The sequence below is a fragment of the Cnephaeus nilssonii genome (genome assembly GCF_951640355.1).
Source record: "Cnephaeus nilssonii genome assembly, chromosome: 5".
NCBI classification, from domain to species: domain Eukaryota; kingdom Metazoa; phylum Chordata; class Mammalia; order Chiroptera; family Vespertilionidae; genus Cnephaeus; species Cnephaeus nilssonii.
In genome coordinates this window covers 29448598-29469941 of record NC_137076.1, presented here as the reverse complement: position 1 = coordinate 29469941, position 21344 = coordinate 29448598, and the positions used below count along the sequence as shown (strand labels likewise).

Sequence of the window (21344 nt, the reverse complement as noted above, 5' to 3'; positions counted from 1 at the left end):
GACCGGAATTGAACCTGGGACCCCTCAGTCCGCAGGCTGACGCTCTATCCACCGAACCAAACCAGCTAGGGCAACATGTTTTCATCCTTAAGGGGAAAGCATTTCGTCTTTAACCATTAAGTACAATCTTTATGGAAGGTTTGTAGACGTTCTCCACTAAGCTGAGGTGGTCTCCCTTTGTCCCAGTTTGCTAAGAGTTTTTATTGTAAGTCGGGGGAATTGTGTTACGTGCTCTTTCTGCATCTGTTGCTATGATTGTGCAGCTTCTCTTCTTCAGCCGTTGCACGTGTTTCCTGTGGCTGCTGTAACAAGTCCACGGCACACTTAGGGGCTGAAAGCAACACAAATGTATGATCTCACATTTAATTAGAAAGCCTACGTGGATCTCCCGAAGCTAAAGGCCAGGTATTGGTGGGGCTACATTCCTTGCTGGAGGCTGAACGGATGAATGTTTCCCTCGCCCTTCCCAGCTTCTAGAGATCTCCCACATTCCTTGGCTCCTGCTCCCCTGTCTCATCTACAAAGCCAGCAACCCAGGCAAAAGCCTCACCTCATCAGATCGTTCCTGACTTCTTCCACTGTCTCCTCTCTCTGACTCGCTCTTCCACTTTGAAGGACGCTTGTGATTACAATGGGAAAACTTCCCTATTTTAAAGTCAGCTGATCAGCCACTGTAATTCCATCTGCCACCTCAAATTCCCTTTGCCGTGTAACCTCACTTATTCACAGATTCTAGGGACCAGGAGAGGGACATCTTTAGGGAACCATTATTCTGCCCACCACCGCCTGTGAAATATGATGGGTAACATTTATTTTTGAATACTGAACCTACCTTGCTCCCCTGGAATAAGCACCACATGGACATGGTGCATAATTCTTTTTATATATTGCTGAATTCTGTTTCCTAATACTTTGTTAAGGATTTCCCTGTCCCTGTTCATGAAGGATATGGTCTGTAGTTTTCTTTCTTTGGGCCATCCTTATCTGGTTTTGGTATCCTGGTAATTAATGCTGGTTTCATCTAATGAATTTGGGAACTGAAGTGTTCCCTCCTTCAATTTTTTGGTAGAGGTTATATAAAAGTGGTGTTGATTCTTCTTTGAACCTTTAGTAGAAAAATTATCTGGACCTGGAGATTTAAAGAAAATTTTAAAATTGATTTTGAGAGAGAGAGAGACGGGAAATGAGGGAAAGAGAGAGAGAAACATTGATTTGTTGTTCCACTTATTTATGCATTCACCGGTTGCTTCTTGTATGTGCCCTGACCAGGGATTGAACCTGCAACCTTGGCACATTGGAAGGAAGCTCTAACCAACTGAGCAATCTGGACAGGGCTGGAAATTTCTTTTTTTTGAGTGTTTTAAAATTGCACACTCACCGAAACCGGTTTGGCTCAGTGGATAGAGCGTCGGTTTGCGGACTGAAAGTTCCCAGGTTCTATTCCGGTCAAGGGCATGTACATTGGTTGCGGGCACATCCCCGGTGGGGGGTGTGCAGGAGGCAGCTGGTCGATGTTTCTCTCTCATCGATGTTTCTAGCTCTCTATCCCTCTCCCTTCCTCTATGTGGAAAATCAATAAAATGTATTAAAAAAATAAAAATAAAATTGCGCACTCAATGTCCTTCATAGTTATAGGGTGAGGCCGCTTGGACTTTATACACATAGCAAAGAATAGCCTTTGGAATCCACTGGAGAGCTCTGTGACTCTGGCAATCTATTCATCTTGAATTGTATAATAAAGTTCATAATAAGACTGCCATAAAGGAGTGCCATAAATGGTTAATAAAGTCGTAGCAGTTAGTTTTAATTTTATTTATCAAGGGCAATGGGGAGTCATTGAAGGATTTAGAGCTGGGAAGGGAGGTGATCATAGTTTCATTTTAGAAAGATCCCTCTGAGGCCAGGGTGGAAAATGGACAGTATTGGGGGTTAGTATGGAGGCCTGAGGCCCAAGGAGATAGCAAGGGTCCTAGGTTTTGGAAGATAGTTGAAGGGAAAGTGTGCAAGGACATGGAGGAGTAAACTGAAGCTAGACTTTAGGGAGCGGGCGATGACAAATTGGTGGCTGGACCCGCGGTGGGGGTTCGGGGGGGGGGACTCCAAAAGGAGGCTTGGGCTGGACAAAAATTGAATAATAATAATTCACATTTATCCCGCTCTGTCAAGCCCTGATCTTTAAACCTGAAGTGGAATTATTATTATCCCCACGGGGACGCAGAGAGGTGGAGCCACGTGGCCAAAGTCACATTAAGTGCGCATGATAGCAGGATTTGAGTCACGTCCAGTCCGATTCCCCACCACCCTGGCTGGACACCCCCGCCCCCGCCCCCGCCCCCAATTTCCTCTCCCCTCTTCCAGTCTGGGGTCCGGGTAAACCCAATGGGGAATCCCCAACCCCGGGCTTCTAGCTCTGCCAAGGGCTGGGAAGATTCGGAGCCGAGAGCTGGCGCTGGGAGGTGGCACTGCGCTATGGAGCAAAGGGACCAGGGACAAAGGGCCGGACTGCAGCCACTAGGCGCACCCCCCGCCCGGCTCCGCCCACGGGCCCGCCTGCGCGGAGGGTGGGGCCACCCCATACCAAACCCTACAACTGGTTGGATAAGTGAGGCTGAGGGTTGCTGGTCATTGGCCGAGAGCGACAGCTGCCCATTGGCTCAATCGGAGTTGGGCGGAAGCAGCGGCTTAGCACTGATTGGCTAGAGTAAGTCAAACAGCTACTGCTTATTGGTTGGAGATGAAATAAACCTCCGACAATGGATTGGCGTACGCCACTGCGGTCCAATAGGGTAATCAATCAGCCGAGGGCCCACCCGAAAAGTGGAAATTAACCCTTTAGACTCCAGAGATGGCCGCCCGCGAACTGGACCCGCGGCGCAGGGCTGCTCCCGCACTCGGGCCCGCAGCCTCAGGGCTTCAGTTTCTCTCCAGGTCCCAGCGGCCGAGGCCTCTGTGTCCCGCCGAGCTGGCCGCGGGCCTCCGTTTCCCCTTCGTCCTGAACTCCCCGCGCCCCCAAGTCCCAGGCCTCAATCCCAAGGAGGAGGCCTCGGATGGAGCACTAATCCCCTGAAAGCAGAAGTCTTGCGCCTCAGTTTCCTCATTGGTACCGATGAACCCTCAGTTACCACCCCCTCCCCTGGAGAGTGGTCTCAGGCCTCAGTTTCCCCAGTGGCCCCCCGGAGGGTTGAGCCCCCGACTCCCAGTCTTAGATGCGCGGGCCCGGGCCTCAGTTTACCAGCTCGCACCGGCGGGCCGAGCCCCCCACCCGCCCACCGGCGGCGGCCAATGGCTGAGGCGCCCCCCGAATTGGGGCGGAGCCGCATCACGTGTCGGGAAGAAAGAACTAGCGGGGCGCGGGGTTGGAGCAGCCATGGCAGGTACGGCGGGCCTGTGGGGGAGCCGGCGAGGCGCTGGGCGGGGTGGCTGGACCCGAATAGGGGCGCGCGACCCCGCTGCAGCCTGTCGCTGCCCGCAGCTCCGGAGCCGCTGTCCCCGGCGGGCGGCGCGGGCGAGGAGGCGCCGGATGAGGACGAGGAGGAGGCGGAGGCCGAAGACCCCGAGCGGCCGGCGGGAGCGAGCGGAACGCGCAGCGGTGGCGGGGGCGGAGGCGGCGGCGGGGCGGGAGCAGGGGGCGGTGGCGGGCCGGGGGGCGCGCTCCCCAGGCGCGCGGTCACCCTGCGGGTGCTCCTCAAAGACGCGCAGCTGGAGCCCGGCGCCGGGGTGCTGTCTATCTACTACTTGGTGAGCACTCCCCATCCCATCCCAGCAGGGGCAAGAAGGGAAACTGAGGTCCAGGGCTCCCTTGCAGCAGGCGAAGCCTGGGAACGGGGAGGGGAAACTGAGGCACGGACCATCCAGACCCAGCACGAGCCCAGAAGGTCATCGTTCACCAAACACCCCATTCTACAAAGGAGAAATTGAGGCTCAGAGAGGATACCACTGCTTTCTTGGCTGTGTGGCCTCGCTCAACCTCTTAGTATCCTACTATTCTAGCTTCCTTCTTTGTAAAATGGGACTCCCCTCCCCCCACTCCATGGGGTTGTATGAGAATTAAATGAATAAAGCGCTCAGCAAGGTGTCTGCTACACAGTAAGTGCTTTGTGTTTGCTCTTATTACTATTGTTGTTTAGTTTGTGAATGGTACAATTTGTGAATTGAGCACCTGCTGTGTACCAGCCTGTTAGGTATTAGGGACACAGCAGTGGAACAAGACAGACCCTGTCCCTGCCCTTTGGGGGTTCACAGTGAGGAGGAGGGGGGTAGACACATACTTGGGTGGTTTTGATCCAAGCTGATCAGGACTGCGGCAGTGGGCATGTAAGTACAGGGAGGCGCCTAAGGTAGAAAGCTTCCTGGAAGGGGTGCTGAAGTGGGAAGTGGGTGCTGAGCCCTGGGAGCAGCATTGGGTCAGGGAGGACTTCCTGGAGGAGGACTTGGTGGGTACCAGGTCCTGGGCCCAGCCAGCCCACTGTCACTGCAGGGGAAGAAGTTCATGGGGGACCTGCAGCCAGACGGGAGGATCGTGTGGCAGGAAACAGGGCAGGTGTTCAACTCACCCAGTGCCTGGGCCACCCACTGCAAGAAGCTGGTGAACCCGGCCAAGAAGTCGGGTTGTGGCTGGGCCTCCGTCAAGTACAAGGGCCAGAAACTGGACAAGTACAAGGCCGCCTGGCTCAGGCGACACCAGCTCCACGTGCCTGCAGCTGTCGCCGATGAGGTGCGTCCTTTGGCCTCCTGGATTAAGCCTTAGACTTCATCGTATGTAAAATGGAAATGGTAATAGCAGTACCATGTGTATTAGACAAATTTAGGTTGCTTCAAATATCTGGCTGGCAAGTCTTAAATCTGTAGGGCCACTGGCAGGCTGGAAACTCAGTCAGGAGTTGGTGCTGCAGTCTTGAGGCACAATTCCTTCTTTTCTGGGAGACCTCAGTTTTTGGAGTAGACTGACTTGGATGCTGGTCCAGGCGGGCGATGATGGGGCGGACCAGACCAGCCATTGAGATGGAGAAGTGGTCAGGTTCTGACTAATTTTGAAAGTGGATCTGATGGGATTTGCTGATGGATTAAATGTTGGTGTTAAGAGTTTTGTTCTGAGCAAGTGGGTAGATGGGGTTGCTGTCATTGGAGATGTGGGGATTTGGGAGGAGTAGGTTTGGGGGGATGGTCGGGTACATCATGGCTGTATTGAGTGTGAGCATCCCCTGCATGGTGATGTTGACGGACAGCGGACCCTGAGTCTGGAGCGCAAGAGAACTCCAGGATGTAGACAGGTCTGTGGGTATCACTGGGGCATGGGCAGGATTGGAGTCCTGAGAGCAGACCAGGCTTTCCTGAGGGAAGAGCCCCAGGATCCAGCCCTGGGCAACAAGGGAGAGATGGGGCGGCTGAGGGGACCCTGGAGGGGGACAGGGAAGCTGGGCGAGTTCAGGATCCCTGAGAAGTTCCCAGGAGGAGGGGGTACCAGCTGGGTCCGATGCTGCTGGGAGGGGGAGGAGGGCAGAGAATGAAATGTGACTGTTGGGTTTGGACACAGAGAAGTCACCTTGGCAAGGGAAGTTTAGGAGAGAGCAAGAAGAGAGGTTATTGAAAGAACATAATCCATGCAAAGTGCATGCTTGCTCAATGGAGCAACTGAGCTTATGCTAAATTCTTTGCACACATTAACTTGTTTCACCCTGATGCCAGCCCTATTGGGCTAGAGGTCATTGTGCGGTTTTACAGGTGACCACAGAGCTCAGATAGGTTAGGGCGCTTACCTAAAGTCACACAGCTTGTTCAGGATTCGAACCTGGGAGCCACATGAAGGCGCTCAGGTCTGAGCAGCGTCAGAGCCTTAGGCCGCCTCTGCTCACTCACTCCCTCTAGTGGACATCTGAGGCAACGGCAAGGACCTAAGGGTCAGGCAGGCCAGCAGTCTGGGTGGAACTTGGGAAGGGTGGAGTGCACCCAGCTGAGGGTCCCGCTGCTGTCACCCCCACCCCGCCAGAGCCCAGCCAGTGAAGGGGAGGAGGAGGAGCTGCTGATGGAGGAAGAGGAGGAGGAGGTTCTGGCAGGGGTCTCAGCAGAGGACAAAAGTCGAAGACCACCTGCAAAGGGCCCCTCAGAGCCTGCCCATCCTGGTGAGAGGCGTGAGGGAGGGGAGGAGACAGGGTGGGCAACATGCAGAGCTCAGGTGCAGGAGGAGGCTGTGGACAGGTATGGCCTTTCTTTTCCTCAGTGCCTCCAAGATGCCTGGCTGACTTCCTAGCCCACTAATTTCACTCTCACTGCCTGACTTCTGAAGCTCTAGTGTTGGATTTCTTGCTCCCACTGACCAGTTTCTTTTCTTTTTTTCTATTGACCAATTTTTTTAAAAATTTTTTTTAAATTTTCAAATGGAACTTGCTTTTAAGTGACGACGACATGCACTTGGGGGTGGGTGGATGGGAGTTCTCATTTGTCTTGAAATCCCAAATTAATAAGCATGATAAACTGTTATTGCTGGCACTGGCTTTACCCCAAGTGGCCAAGTGGCACTGTCTGACTCTCTACTCTTAAGTCCCCTAACCCCCATCCTTTCCCTTTCCATTGACTTGGGACAGCCCTTGTAGACATGCCAATCACAGTGGGAAGGGGGAAAAGGGGGAGGTCACAGTGCATGGGGTTCAAGGCCACAGTGGGAGGAGCAAAGGGGATCACAGTGCAAGTTAATCAGGTCCTTCCCTCTGCTCAAGTCCAGTTGTCTGCCACGGCAGTGCGACCCATGGTGGACGACCCAGGAGGTGGTGACGGCGGCAGCATTCTTTCTTGCCCACATTTATCTGCGCTGTTTGAAGCCTTGTGACCCATCAGGACCCAAAGGCTGTCTGATCACATTATTGGGCTGCCTGCTGTCTATTGACCAATTTTTTAATGTGCTGCCTGATTTCCTTGTTCCCCAATAGGATTTCTTTGCCCTGTTGTCTGATTTCTAAACTTGCTGCCTAATTCCACATTCTCCCCAACCTGGTCTTCTGAGGTCCTGGCCTGATTTGAGCCCCTCATCTGGTTTTAAATCTCTGTCCAATTTATCAACCTGCTGCCTAATTTCCCAGTCCCGTGGCCTTATTTTTAGGGCTGCTTCTAGGGTTTTTTTTTCTCTCTTGGGTTGCCCTGTCTTTGATTTCCAGTTCCAGGCTGGGGAGGGACTGACGATGCCTTTTTTCCAACCCCGCAGAGGCCACGCCCCTGGGGAAGCGAGTGGAAAACAAGATCCGGGTGCCAGTGCGGTACTGCATGTTGGGCAGTCGCGACTCTGCCAGGTCAGATATGCCCATGTCCCTCACACGAACCCCAGTTTACACAAGCTCTTGCTGGGGTCGGGGGGAGGAGTAGGGTGGGGACAAGGCCTCAGATCCTCAGATCTGGCTGGGGGGAGGGCTGGGGAGCCAGCCTAGGGGTTCCTGAAGCTGTGGGACCCTCGGGCTTCTGCAGGAACCCCCATACCCTGGTGGAAGTAACATCCTTCGCAGCCATCAACAAGTTCCAGCCGTTCAATGTGGCCATCTCCAGCAACGTGCTGTTCCTGCTGGTGTGTGCCTTGTGGGTCAGGGGCTCCCAGGTCTGGGCAGAGGGCTGGGGTGCTCTGGAGGCAGATGGGGTCCCTGGAATGTCAGCTCTATGTGGGTGGGCACCTTGTCTGCTTGCTCACAGGTGGGTGAAGGAGGAGGTGAGAGGGCTGGCCCCTGCCCATTACAAGAGACCTGGGCTCCCAGGATGGATTGGAGCCGGGTGTAGCCTGAGTTGTGTCTTTTCATGTACCTCTTCCCAGGACTTCCACAGCCACCTAACTCGCAGCGAGGTCGTGGGGTACCTGGGGGGCCGCTGGGACATCAACAGCCAGAGTGGGTAATTGGGGCCTAGCGGGCAGGGGGATATTGGGGGCTGGGTCGATATCCACGCCTTATCTCCTCGCTCTGTGCAGTGCTCACGGTGCTGAGAGCCTTTCCCTGTCGCAGCCGGTTGGGGGACGTGGATACCGGGGCCACTATGGAAGAGGAGGTGCGGGGACACACTGGATGGGGCATTCTGGGGTGGGATGGGTGGACACAGCTGTTCTGACAGCTGGCAAAGTCAATGCTCAAAAAATGTGCAAATGAGCATGTGTGAGCCCCTGCCCCACCTTACACCTAGTAAGGGCTGGATACATTTTAATGGCCATTTAAAAAAAAATCCTCACTCGATATTTTTTTCATTGATTTCTAGAGAGAGTGGAAGAGAGGGAGGAGGGGAGGGAGAGAAACATCGATGTGAGAGACACACACCGATTGGTTGCCTTCTAACTGAGGTATGTGTACCCTTAACCTGTGTGCCCTTGATCGGGAATGAACCCGAGACCCTTTGGTCCATGGATGGACACTCTAAACACTGAACCAAACCAGCCAGGGCTTAACTGCCATTTTATTTATAAATATATTTTTATTTATTTCAGAGAGGAAGAGCTAGAGAGATAGAAACATCAATGATGAGAGCGAATAGAATCATTGATCAGCTGTCTCCTGCACACCCCTCACTGGGGATCGAGCCCACAACCCAGGCATGTGCCCTGATCGGGAATTGAACTGTGACCTCCTGGTTCAAAGGTTGATGCTCAACCACTGAACCACATCAGCTGGGCTTTTTTTTAAAAAATTATTTTTTATAATATATATTTTTGATTTCAGAGAGGAAAGGAGAGAGATAGAAAACATCAATGATGAGAGAGAATCATTGATTGGCTGCCTCCTGCAAACCTCCACTGGGAATCAAGCCAGCAACCAGGTCAGGACACATGGAACTGTGACCTCCTGGTTCATAGGTCGATGCTCAACCACTGAACCACCCCCATCAGGCTGCCGTTCTTGATGTTTTCCTAATGGTTCTTAGTATGCACCTGGCACCATGCTCAGCGCTCTACACCCACCTCAGGGATAAGTGAATGGGTGGTGATTCAGCAAGAACCGTTCTCTTTCCGCCCCTGCTTGCCTCCACTTGAAGGCATTCAGGAATGCCTGTGCCTGCTCAGATGCATGCATATCCACCTCTTTTAACTGTTTATTGAGCATCTACTGTGTGGCAGGCATTGTTGCAGGAGTTGGGACACAGCAGGGAAAATCACTTTTTGCCTTTGTTTCATGACAGGTGCATCTTTTTTATGTACTTGTTGACCATCCCCCAACCGGACTTGTTAGGGTGGGCGCGGGGGCAGTCCTGGTACACAGCCGATACGCATTATGTGGAGCTGGATGGGAGTCAGGAGCACACCAAGGCTGGTAGGATCCCAGCTCCCCGCCCTCTCCAGCCCTGCCTCTGTCCCCAGATCTATCAGAGCCTGCTTCTGCGGGGCCTGTCCCTGGTGGGCTGGTACCACAGCCACCCACACAGCCCGGCGCTGCCGTCGCTGCAGGACATTGACACGCAGATGGACTACCAGCTGCGGCTGCAGGGTTCCAGCAATGGCTTCCAGCCCTGCCTCGCCCTGCTCTGCTGTAAGTGCCCCACTGGGGTATGTGTGTGCGTGTGACTCCTGGACCATGAGCCCCCCAGGCCCAGCCCCTCTCTCTCACTCTCCTCCCACAGCCCCTTACTACTCTGGCAACCAGGGTCCAGAGTCCAAGATCTCCCCGTTCTGGGTGATGCCACCCCCTGAGGTAGGTGGGGCTCCTGGGGGAGGCCAAGGGTCAACATGCTAGATGTGTCATGGTGTGGGAGGCTTGGGGTGGCTGGTGGTGACTGGCCAGTGTCCCTGCCAGCAAAGGCCCAGTGACTACGGTATCCCCATGGACGTGGAGATGGCTTATGTCCAGGACAGCTTCCTGACTAATGACATCCTCCATGAGATGGTGAGCTCACTCCCAGGTGAGGTGGGTGCACCCCTCCTCATGGGGCGGGCGGGTCTGAAAGTGCCTCCCAGCTGGACCTACAGGACAAGGTCTGACTCGGGAAGCCGTGGCTGCATGTGCCACACCAGGGCCCTGGTCAGGTTCCTCTTCTGCAGATAACCACCCGTGTCTCTTAGGACCCAGTCCCAGGTCCTTGCAGCACCCTTCCCTCACCCCCCAGGCCTCCTAGTTGCTCTGGACACACCAGGGAGGCTCCTATCTCGGGCCTCTGCACCCGCCACTGCCTCTCCAAGGGGAGACACGTGGAGGACTTCAGGTGTTACAGGATGGTTTATGCCTGTGGCTCAACAGGCATTTAAAGAACGGAGCTAGTTCACTACACCTGTGGTTTCTCAGTATCTGTAGTGAGGCTAAAGCAGGGAGCTGTCAGGCCTATGTGACAGCACGTTCAACGTGCCTCCCACAGCGTCTCGGGCAGTTCCCTCTCCCCTCCACACACCTCCTGCTGAGCTCCCTGTCTACTGGGTGGGCGCCTCAGTGGACTTCTTGGTGAGCGGTGTTGTCTGCTTGCATTAGCCTGGAAGCCTTCACGATAGGTGACAGGTAGCAGCAGCACCGTCCTGCTCACTGCTGGATCCCAGTGCCTGGCGTGGGGAGGCAGGAGCGAGGGGTCCCAACCACCCCCTGTCCTGTAGATGCTGCTGGTGGAGTTCTACAAGGGCGCCCCGGACCTGGTGAGGTTCCAGGAACCCTGGAACCAGGAGCACACCTACCTTGACAAGCTCAAGGTAAGACTTCTACCCCAAGTCCCATGTGAACCCCTCCTGTAGGAAGACAGCTCTTGGGGAGCACCCAAGAATACACCCATGGGACTTGAGAAAGGGATCCCCTAACTTGTATAGGGAATGAAGTATTTCAGCTGGAAATGCACAGTGCCCCAGAGCCTTATCACGAGGGTGGGAGTGGGAATCACCATCAAAGTGGAGATGAACTATTAAGTCCTGTAGACTCCAAGACCCTGGCACAGCCCCGCTGAAGCTGCACTGGACCCTACTTCCCTCCGTGGCCACTCAGAGGGTGTGCAGGGTTCTGATCTGGTTTAGAGTCTTAAGAGCTGCTGGTGTGAACGTGCACACTGGCCCCCCAGGCAGTGGGACATTTAAATTAGGCTTTTACTGGCCTCCGGTGTGTGTCTGATTTATTTCCTGTTTGAAAGTCATCCTTAGAAGATACTCTCAACTCTATGCTTTGCATAGAGTTTCACACTTTTGCTTTTGTTCAAACTTTTATATTTTGTTAATCCTTACCTGAGGATACTTTTTCCACTGATTTTTTAGAGTGGCGGGGGAGGGAGAGAAACATGGATGTGAAAGAGACACATCAGTTGGTTGCCTCCCACATGCACCCCAACCTGGGGCCATGGATCAAACCTGCAACCCAGGTACCTGCCCTTGACCAGAAATTGAACCCAAGATGATGCTTTGGTTCACGGGCTGATGTTCTAACCATTGAGCACACAGGCCAGGGCTATTCAAACTTTTAAAGAAAATAGTAACCAGGGCTTAAAGTTGTTTCTTGTCACCTCCCAGCCAGGCACTGGGCTGCTGGGGATGGAGTGGGGGGTGGGAGGGCGAGGAGGATCTGGGTGGCTCTCAGCATGTGGCGAGTGTGGGATCCAGGCTGGAGTGACAGCAGGATTTGTCAAGTGCAGATGATCCCCATACCCCAAACATTAGTCAGCTGGGTCTTGTTACTCAACATCCTTTTTGTTACAAAGAAAGCTTTGCTTTAGGGATACCACCGTGAACCTTGGGCAGGCGAGCCCCTCTGCCATGTGGCAGTGCTTGGGCCTTGGGGGCGAGGCCAGGCCAGGACCGCTGGACGTAGTCCTGAGGCACCAGGCCTGATTGTTTCAGATCTCCCTGGCCAGCAGGATGCCCAAGGACCAGGGCCTATGCCATGTGCTGGAGCAGGTGTACAGCGTCCTTAAGCAAGGGAACTGAGAGGATCGATCTCTGAGGACCTGGGAGGCCTCCTGGTCAGACTCGGCACCCCCCAACCCTGGGTGAGGGGGAGCAGGTCGAGAGGTTTCGTTCACGACTGTGTTGCTCTGATCCTGTGGGACTGAGGTGTTCGATGGCAGGGGCTCATATAATAAAGGAGAGAAGCAAACAGCCCAGGCCTGTGTCTCACCCTGAGGGGGGCCTCCTAGCACTTGCTGCTGGGCATGTAGGCCGCTGTCTGGGCAGTGGAGCATTCATGCAGCTGAGTGTGTGGACAGTGCTTTACCCAACCCCAGCCCTGTCCCTTCCTGGGCTTGCTGTGGGGCCGGTGCCCACTCCAAGAGAGGGTAGGTGGGCAGCTGTGTAGGCCCTGTCCTGACCAGAGACCCCTTGGGAGGGCTGTGGGTGTCCCGGTGAAAAGAAGGCCTGCCCCACACCACAACCAGGCAAGAGACTGTAGAAAGAGACGTTTAATACTTTTTAAAAAAAAGTCAGGATTACATTTCCATCTGCCCTAGACTGACCAAGGCTATATGCTGCTTGTCTTGGTCCGGATGCCTGTGTCTCACCCACTCACGATGGTGGGGGGGCCTTGGGACGAGCAGAGCCTGGTGTCATGGGGGCTGTGCAGGGTCACTGGGGGAAGGGAATGTGAACCAGGCCCGAGGTCCCCGAGGCCAATTTCAGATTAGGCAAGAGGCGAAGCAGATGCAGGGCTGGGGCCCTGCTGGTCTGGCAGCTGCCTACCTTGGTCTGGAGGAGACAGCTGGGGATACTGTCAAAGGGGGATGGCAGCCAGCTTGGGATGGGGGAGGCCCTGTGACCCTCCCGAGCAGCCAGGGGTCTGGCAACATTCACTCATCAAAGCCTTTGTGCTTGACCTTCAGCAGAGAGGAAGCTGGGGGCTCCCATGGTCCCATGTATGGTGTGTGTGTGTGTGTGTGTGTGTGTGTGTGTGTGTGTAGCTGGTGGTGGCAGCTTGTGCCAGAAATGGTCCATGTGCTTGGCTAGGGGGTGGGCATGGGTGTGTGGGGCTCAGCCCTGCAGCTGAGGACAGGGCTTGTCCTTAGGGGACCGGGCCCCTGGGTGAGGCCCTACTAGGGAGGTGGCATCTGTGGGCATGCAGGGGCCTGAGAAGGAGTGTCTTGGGGGAATTTAAAAGCAGGGTGGTGAGTCTGGGCCAGGGGTCCTGCTTGGACCACCCCATCACACAGACTTTCAGTCTGCTCACAATAAGGGCAGGCCAGGCCCCAGTGTGGAGGGGACAGAGGGTATGTGTGTGTCTGAGTGAAGGGGACCCACCCAGAGTTACCAGTCCTGGAGGGGGCCGGAGGAAGTTAGTGTTTCTAAGAGCACCTTAGTGTTAGCCCCCCTCAGGGCGGGTGGGGAGGGGAGCCCCCACCACCTCTATGGGTGAGCACTAGTGTAAACAGGGCCCCTGGCCTCTCCGATTGGCCCTGCTGCCTCGAGTCCTGGTGCCCTGGGAATACCTCGGGAGGCCCTGGGAGGAGCACTACCCTTGCTGTGCTTCGGGCCGAGTGGAATACAGGCGATCTGGACGGAGAGGTGAGCAGGCCCACGCTGTCACTGAGGCAGGGGCACCAGCACCTCCACGTAGCTGAGGGGGAAGAAGCCCGACTGGCCATGGAGCATGCCCTCGTACCAGTTCTCGTCGATCTGGTTGGTCAGCGTGATGATGTCGCCCTCATGGAAGCCCAGCTCCCCATCGTTCTCGGGCTCAAAGTCATAGAGTGCCTTGCAGCTTGGCTGGTCCAGGGGCGCTGGGGGTGGGCAGGGTATGAGTGTAAGGTCTGGGCGTCCAGCTCAAATCCCACCTGCTGCCTCGCTGTGCCTCAGTTTCCCCTAAGGAGAGCTGCTCTTCCTCTGGCTCCCCAGGGTTGTTGGGAATAAGGAGCAGTGACACACACACAAAGGAGGGAGGACCTGGGGGCGCACAGTGGCATTAGGATGCCCAGAGCCCACTGCCCTCAGGGCGCCCTGGACGCTCACAGCGGCCCGTTTCCCACGGGAAGGCTGAGGCCACAGAGGCAAGAACTCGGCTCCTTCCCTGCTTGAGGGTCTGAGGAAACCCCAACAGGTGTACACTTCTACCGATCAGGGGAGTCAGAAAGACCCTCCCAGGACAGACTGGAAGGCACTGTTATAAACCGAGGCAGGGGGACACTCACGCATGCTCCTGCTGGGAGTCCGGATGGGCTTGTCAGAAGATCGGAAAGATGACGAAGCTGCTTGCAAACAAAACACACAGCTGGGCTGAGAGTGCTGAGGTGGGGCCTGGTCCCCTTTTGCAAAGGGCTTGGATGGGGCAGCAGGCTGGGGCTGCCCCACAAGAGGCCTGTCTCTGAGGCCCGGGGAAAGCACGGCCCCTCCCACACCTTACCTGTGATCTTGGGGGCCGGGAAGCCCCCGTTGGACTGCTCAGGCTCTCCAAGGTCAAAGCTCTCCCGGGGCTTGGGCTTATATTCACGTTTGGGGCGCGAAGAGGCTTCCCGCATCCTGCAAGTGAAGGGTGTGAGCAGTCACAGAGCCTGCATTATGAGCCAGAGTGTCAAGGCCAGAGAATAACACCCCCCGCCCTCCAAGCTGATTTTGCTGCCGCCACATGGACAGTGGGACCCTGGGGAGGCTGTGAGATGGACACAACACACAGGGAATCCTGGGGGACACCCTGGGCCAGATCCCCAGACTAGGGCATTTTTCAGGTTGCCAAGTGGCCCCACCAGGGAACCACTGCCAACCAAGGAGACTGGCAGTGGAGGAAGGGTTCCTGGGGTCTGCCCTGGGTAAGCTGCCTCCAGCCCCCTCAGGTTGTCTCCTGTCCCACCGCCACTCCAACCCTCTCCTTCGGGACAGGACAAGCCTGAGGAGGTCCTACTCCCGTGCGGGATCCCCACAGCCAGTAGGCCTTTCCTGGCCAGCACAGAAGGGAAGGGGCTCACCTTCGCTTAAGCTTGCTGGCCAGCTCATCCAGGATCTGCACGGCCTGCCGGTGGTATTCCAGCTGGGCATCCACCAGGGCAGAGAGCTGGCTCACCTGCTCAATCTGCAAGCAACCAGCCAGAGCTGAAGAGGGGGCTGTCCTCTAACTCCCATCTCCAGGCCACTTCCTGCAAGGAGCCTTCCCAGACTGCGCCAGGCACTGGGGCCCGGCTGACCTTTGAGCTGCAGCTGGAGAAGGGTGGAGGACCCAAAGACACCGAAAGCCTCAGGGTGCCAGTTGCTGCCCACCGCTGCTCCTTGTTCCCCCTACATTTCCTTCCCCTCCTAAACCGGCACTGAGCCCTTGGGTTCTGGCACTTGTTTCAGGGGCTTCCCAAGCAAGGGTAGTCCCCGGCCCATGGACGTACATCAGTCTCCAGGAGGTTGTGCATGCTGGTCTCAGCCACTTCCTTGGACTCTTCGAACTTCTCCAGGGCCTGGCGCAGCTCCTCATCAGGGATCTTGCCCTGCCGCTTCTTCTTATAGTCAAAGTCCAGGCGGCGGCCCTCTAGCTTCTTCAAGTGGTGCTGGGGGCAGGGCGAGGGTCACATTGCAGAGCCCCCCAATGCCTTGCAGCCCTGCTCGCAGCAAGTATGCACAGAGGTGAGCTGAGCAGGGGCCCAGGATGGGAAGAGGCTCACTGAGTGAGGGAGCCATGTGGGATCCCTGAGGGCTATACGGGGGTTGGGCATGAGGGACAGGACGTCAAGGCATACCTGGATCTCCTTCAGGTCTTTGTCGCACAGGTTCTGGAGGGGGTCGATGAAGTTCTGCTTGACCTCTATGTCCAAGGAGTCCTTCACCTCTGCCAGGCACTTCATGGACTCCCCTGCATCCAGCAGGGCGTCGCCTGAGGGGGTAGCGGGTGGGGGAAGAAGCCATCACAGGATGCCTGTGGGGCCAAGACGCCCCCAATTTTTAAAAGACCCCACAGCCAAGGACTGATCAGAAATCAGAGCAACAGACCATCACGTCTGTTCCTGAGCCAGTGGCCTGGGGCTGGTAATGACAAGTGCCAAGCAACCTGCCCCTCCACACACTCAGAAGGGACCAGATTTGCCCTGAATGCGCTCTGGTGTGAGCGGGAGGCCTTCCCTCAGCCTTAACACTGCAGGTGGTCCTGGGATCCTCCCTCCCCCCATGGGACCAGCCAGCAGTAGAGAAGATTCTGGAGCTATGGGAGGGAAGTGCCCTCCTGCTCACCAGTGTGGGGAGGCTCTGGCCTTCCCTCCCTCAGCCTGGCCGCCTGCCCATGCAACCTGCTGAGGCCGTCATGGTGGCCCTCACCGAAGTTGGACTCGCCACCCAGCTCCTTCCCGTGACGAATCATGCACTCGCCCAGCAGGCCCTCCGACTGCGGGTAGCCAGGATTCTTCACCTGCCCACGGATCTTGGATACCGTGTTGAGCATGGTCAGCTTGGCCCGTGAGGCTGGAAAAGAATGGGCCGGGTGGGCATGTGGGTGGTTTCTCCAGGAGCCACCAGGCCTGTGCTCAGCTAGCACTGCTGCTGCCCTGGGTGCTCCCACTCTTCCCCAGGGCCCACGTATTTCTAAAGTACTCCCTTGGCCCAAGGCACTTGGTTGCCATGCCTGTTGACAACCAGGCTATGAGGCCTCTGAGCAGACCTGCCCTACTTTGTTCTTGGCCACAAAGGATCATGGGTAGTGGGCAGGAGAGGTGATCGGCTCTTCAGGAGCCCCCAGGGCCTCATCCTGGAGCATGGCTCTGAGTGGACCCTCCCCTCAATGGCGTGGTGGAATAGCACGCCAGAGAAGTGATGGTGGGCAGGTACAGGCATCCCAGACATGGATATCCTCTGGAGGTGGGGGAGGAGCTATGCTCCTACCTCTGCCCACTTGGGTCTGTCCCTGGCATAGGCCTTGAATGGAGATGCCTGGGTTTGCTACCTGTTCCACGTCCATTGCATGTGGCTGGTGCCTGACAAACTAGAATGAACACCCAATTCAAACTGACCCAATGAATCGGTTGGGGTGGGGGGGAGGTGCTCTTTTCTGCTGGGACTGTTAGCTGCAAAGGTGATTTAAGGTTGGGATTGACACAAAAATGAGAGTCCCCAGATGAAGCAGAAAGGAAATGCATGACCCCAAGGACATCCTTCAGATACCTGGACCAGCCATGCCTAAACCCACCTACCCCATGACATTTCAGTTTTGTGATCCCTTACGTTCCTTCTTCATGCTGTGGTAAGCGGAAGAACTTGCAGCTAGCTGGTGCCCCTACCTGGGTTGGGCTGCAGGTATTCGATGGTTCTGGCCAGCACTTCGGCCACAGCCTTGCTGGTAACATCCACCTTCTGTAAAGAGGCAACATGTGTGGTTTCAAAACCAGTGGGGCACCCAAGGCCAAACCAGGGGCCCCTGGATAGCCCTTGCCCTGCTCCCCAGTCCCTGCCTGCCTTGGAGCCCACATAAGAACTACACGCTGCTGTGAGGGTGCCTGGCCTCCCTGTTGTCATGTCCCCGCTGATGCCTGCCCAGGGCTAAGGGACACCTGATGCCTCTAGTCCATCCTGATAAGTCTTGGCCTACATGTCAGAGCGGGGCTCGTGAGGGACTCGGTAAATGGTGCCAGACGTTAGGCAGGGCACACCACTCTTCCCATTACCTTCTCCATCTCTTTGAAGTCATCGTCAAGCTTGGTCCCTTCAGCCCCTCCGACCTTCTCGCTGACCAGCTGGGGAACAGAAGAAGGTAAAAGAGTGAGTCTCAGAAGAGGAGGCCCCAGGATGCCTTCCAGCCATGGCACGTCTACTGCCGGTGGGAGAGCACGGGGTCAGGATGTGCATGACAGCTTCCCACAGATGCTGAACACAGCAGCCAATGGCAAGACGGGTGATGGAGCACACGCTCCTTCAATGAAGGTGGGGGCTCCTCTCAGTAGGAACCTCAGGGATCACTGGGTATGGCAAATCCCCCAAAATGCATGCTCTGGGTGGGTGGGAGGGGAGGCTCCTGAGTGGCGAGCAGGTCTATGGTGGGGAGGAGGTCCCATGGCTGAACGAACACGGGAAGTGTCATGTTTGACAGGAGCTGATAGGGAAGGAGAGACTTGCCCTGCTCGGGCCAAATGTTATGGTGCCTGAAAGTAATTTCTTATGCACATGTGTGGGCACGCACACACATCTGAACAGCACTCTGGCATGCTTAATCACACACAACCCCGAACAGCAGTGAGTGACATGTTTAATTTCTCATGCTTAATCACAGATACTTGCCCTGGCCTATGTTGTGCAGTGGTTAGAGTATTGCCCTGTGCGCCCAAGGGTCACACAGGTTCGATTCCTGGCCCTGGTTGGGGCACATGCAGGAGACTACCAATGGATGTGTCTCCCTCACATCAATGTTTCTCTCCCCCCAACTCTCTCTAAAAATTAACTGAAAAAATATCCTCGGATGAGGACTAGCCATGAAAAAAAATCAGACATTCATGCACGCATGGCACAGACACACTCACTCCATTTCCTAATGGCTGGCAGCAGTTTCTGCTCACACATAAAAACCCCTCCCGGGGCTCCTGAGGACACCCAGCGGCTGTCAGTCTACAGGAGCAGCCAGGTCACTGACATGCAAGGACAGGGCCACCACCTTCTACCTATGTGGTCATGGATAATTGGCTTCTCTGGGCCTGTTTTCCTCCTTGTGAAATGGGGTGACAGATATGCACTCACGGGGCCATGTGCCGGCTTCTGTGGCCTGCTGCATGCGTGTGCTCAGGAGTGTGCCTGGCAAACAGTAAACACTGGGCAACCACACTGCCTACACCTCTGACCACTATTACTTTCCCCACCTGTCTCGTCCCTCCATGGGGACTGAGCGGAACTCCAGGGCAGGCCTAGCCTGTTCGTATCCTTCCCCCACTCCCGCTCCCCCCGCCCCTCGGGAGTCAGAGGGGAGTCTAAGAAGAAAACTGGGCACAAGTGAGAAAGGAGATCAGTACAGGGGGGAGGGGGGACAAGAAGGGGGAGAACAAGGAAGCAGGGCTGGTGTGTGGGGCTGGCCCGGGACTGTCACCACTTGGACCTGCTGGCTGTCCTCTGGGTGCACCACTCTCTAGGGGAGCTCACAGGAGAGGCAAGGGCTTCTGCTTCTGCTAACGACTTCACAAGGAAAGACCCTGTCTGCCCTAGGTGTTCTGGGCGCTCCACTTTATTTCATGGGACAGTTTCACTTCTTTTGATTACGAGAAAATAGGACGTTCTCAAATCCGGTGGTTGCCAGAGAGGGAAGTGAGTTGACTTGCCTGACGTGAGACACTCCTCTGGTGTACTGAGAGGGGAGCTGAAGCTTAAAACCACACCTTCCGGGCTGAGGTCCCCGGGGCCAGACGGCCCACTCAGTGCAGGGCACTGAAAGGAGCGGCTCCCTGAGGGAGGAACCCCTGCATCCTCGTCCAGGCCCCTCAGGAGTGTCACCTCCCCACCTCTACTGGGAATCCAGGACTCAGCTTTCCCAAGCCCTCCGCACAGCTCCTCTGTCCCCCACTCAGGGCTAGATTCCCTGGCCATTCCCTGGGGAGGCCTTGGAGGAACTACCAGGCCACCTATCTCCCTACCCCACCCCATTTTGGAGCTCTCAGCTCAAATCCCTCAGGTGGCGGTGAATTGCCCCCCATGTCCCGGCTCTCCAAGTCTCAATTTTATGTTTTTATTGGTTTCAGAGAGGAAGGGAGAGGGAGAGAGAGATAGAAACATCAATGATGAGAGAGAATCATGGATCGATTGCCTCCTGCACGCCCCCCACTCGGGACCGAGCCCGCAACTGGGGCATGTGCCCTTGCCGGAATCGAACCTGGACCCTTCAGTCCACAGGTCGATGCTCTATCCACTGAGCCAAACCGGCTAGGGCATCCAAGTCTCAGTTTTAGAACCAGTACAAATGGATGAGAAGATGACAAGAGGTCAAAAGGAAAAGTGGGCCCGGATAGTGTGGCTCAGTGGTTGAGCACAGACCCGTGAACCAGGTGGTCATGGTTCAATTCTAGGCCAGGGCACATACTTGGGTTGTGGGCTTGATCCCCAAAAGGGGGCATGCAAGAGGCAGCCCGTCGATGATTCTCTCTCATCATTGATGTTTCTATCTCTCCCTCCCTTCCTCTTTCTGTAATCTATTAAAAAAAGGAAAAGTGTGAAAGCCAAAGAAGCCATATGCCAACCCAGCAACAAAGAAAGGGTACAGTGCTGAGTGTGGGGCTCCCCAGGAAGCAGGACTGTGGCCCAGCAGAGAGGGGACCTGAATGGTCCACAGGCAGAGGTGGGAGCCATGTGTGGGTTACAAGCACCCACCTTTGGGTGCAAGGTACAGCCTTTTCTAGGGGCTGCCTGAGGATGCTCAGGGTCAGGACACTCTCTGGGGAGAGGGGCCTGTGCCCAGAGATGCCCCATGCATGGGGAAGGCCACCACACCAACACTTCAGTTCTGCTCAGGTTTATGCATGTCTTTGGGCCCAACAAGAGCAATAGTATGTTGCTGTGGAAATGCCATCCATGTGTAGAGTCTGTGTCCCAAATTAACAGAGCCTGCCTCTTTCACCCCTCAATTAGTACTCTCTACAACCTGATCAAGTTCCCACACTGTAAGGCACAGCGCTTGGTGGGGTCTGGCAAGCTAAGGACTGAAGCCCACTTTTTCGCTTACATCTGAGAGGCCAGGAACCTCATAAGCTCACTGTTTTGAGACGTGCATGGCTACGGCACCTCCAGGGGATGCCAGGGCAGATGGATGACTGCTGCCCCGTCTCTCGCGTGGCTGTGACCTGACTGGTGTGTGGAAAGCAATGCCTCCTGGGATCCACCTGGCTGGATCAGAACCTGGGTCAACTAGCAGCGAGCCCCACAATGGCTGCTGTTGTAAATCCAAGCCAGTGCCAACACAGGGCCCATCCAAGCCAGAACATCCTCTAAGAACCTGCCCCAGGTCAGGTGCCAGCCTGGGCCCTGTGGAGCCTGCCTTCTGCAGAAGCCCTGGGAGGCTGGGGCGGCCCAGGGCTGAGAAGTCACCGTGGCAGAGGCTGCCACTCGGTCAGACATGGCGGTGACCTCTTGCCCACTGAAAGATTCTTCAGTCTTTGGGAGACAGGCTCCTGATCTCTCAGACCCCAACCCCAGCAGCCCTGGCTCTGCGCTCCCCTGTGCCCCACCTGCCCGGTGCTACCTGCATGCCGCATTTCACTTTCCTCCTGGAACTCTGTTCATTTCTGTCTGTCTAGTGCCTAGCGTAAGCCCGTGAGGAGCGGCCACCCCTGCCAGGTTGGTGGCTGCATTCCTCCTGTGCTGGCACAGCTTGGGCCTCAGGCAAGCACTCAGTGACTGTGCTCCACAGAGGGCCTAGAGCAGCACCCACCAGTGACACCCTGACATTGCTCTGTGACACCCTGAGCATTTGCCTGCCTGCGCCTGTCTCTAACACTCTAACTTCAGATCAGCGCTCCAGAATGGCAGGAAGTTCCCTCAGGCTGTCCACAGTCAACCCTGCTCCCCCTCT

The 21344-nt window shown here is 55.8% G+C and overlaps 2 protein-coding genes across 4 annotated transcripts in view; one reads left to right on the top strand and one right to left on the bottom strand.

Annotated features, from left to right (window-relative positions):
• The first annotated feature begins 2853 nt into the window (after positions 1-2853).
• Positions 2854-12167, top strand: MPND (MPN domain containing). 3 transcript variants are annotated; one of them, XM_079772286.1, is made up of 13 exons: positions 2854-3374; positions 3473-3738; positions 4478-4714; positions 5987-6119; positions 7196-7280; positions 7453-7549; positions 7790-7862; positions 7943-8019; positions 9317-9485; positions 9577-9647; positions 9750-9839; positions 10535-10627; positions 11756-12167. In XM_079772286.1, exons 1-13 carry the CDS (start codon positions 3107-3109, stop codon positions 11840-11842), a joined length of 1746 nt encoding a protein of 581 aa, XP_079628412.1. In that variant the 5' UTR covers positions 2854-3106; the 3' UTR covers positions 11843-12167. The 3 variants fall into 3 exon arrangements, with proteins under 3 accessions (XP_079628412.1, XP_079628411.1, XP_079628413.1); XM_079772285.1 differs by having other exon boundaries at positions 9299-9485; XM_079772287.1 differs by having other exon boundaries at positions 9299-9485; positions 9750-9855.
• A 127-nt stretch (positions 12168-12294) lies between these two features.
• Positions 12295-21344, bottom strand: part of SH3GL1 (SH3 domain containing GRB2 like 1, endophilin A2) — a 45933-nt gene continuing 36883 nt past the window's right edge. The window contains exons 2-10 of the mRNA XM_079772288.1: positions 17470-17538; positions 17086-17158; positions 16130-16273; positions 15559-15692; positions 15211-15369; positions 14803-14906; positions 14244-14359; positions 14032-14088; positions 12295-13623 (exon numbers count right to left, since the gene is read on the bottom strand). Coding sequence (XP_079628414.1) covers positions 13427-13623; positions 14032-14088; positions 14244-14359; positions 14803-14906; positions 15211-15369; positions 15559-15692; positions 16130-16273; positions 17086-17158; positions 17470-17538 — 1053 coding nt within the window. The 3' untranslated portion in view covers positions 12295-13426. The remainder of the gene's footprint in view (positions 13624-14031; positions 14089-14243; positions 14360-14802; positions 14907-15210; positions 15370-15558; positions 15693-16129; positions 16274-17085; positions 17159-17469; positions 17539-21344) is intronic.

Bases quoted from the DNA above. Each gene is read 5' to 3' on its own strand.
- MPND (XM_079772285.1), top strand. From the start codon at position 3,107: ATGAACCCTCAGTTACCACCCCCTCCCCTGGAGAGTGGTCTCAGGCCT. The intron at 3,375-3,472 runs GTACGGCGGGCC...CGCTGCCCGCAG, and splicing joins GGTTGGAGCAGCCATGGCAG to CTCCGGAGCCGCTGTCCCCG. The intron at 9,840-10,534 runs GTGAGCTCACTC...CCTGTCCTGTAG, and splicing joins ATGACATCCTCCATGAGATG to ATGCTGCTGGTGGAGTTCTA.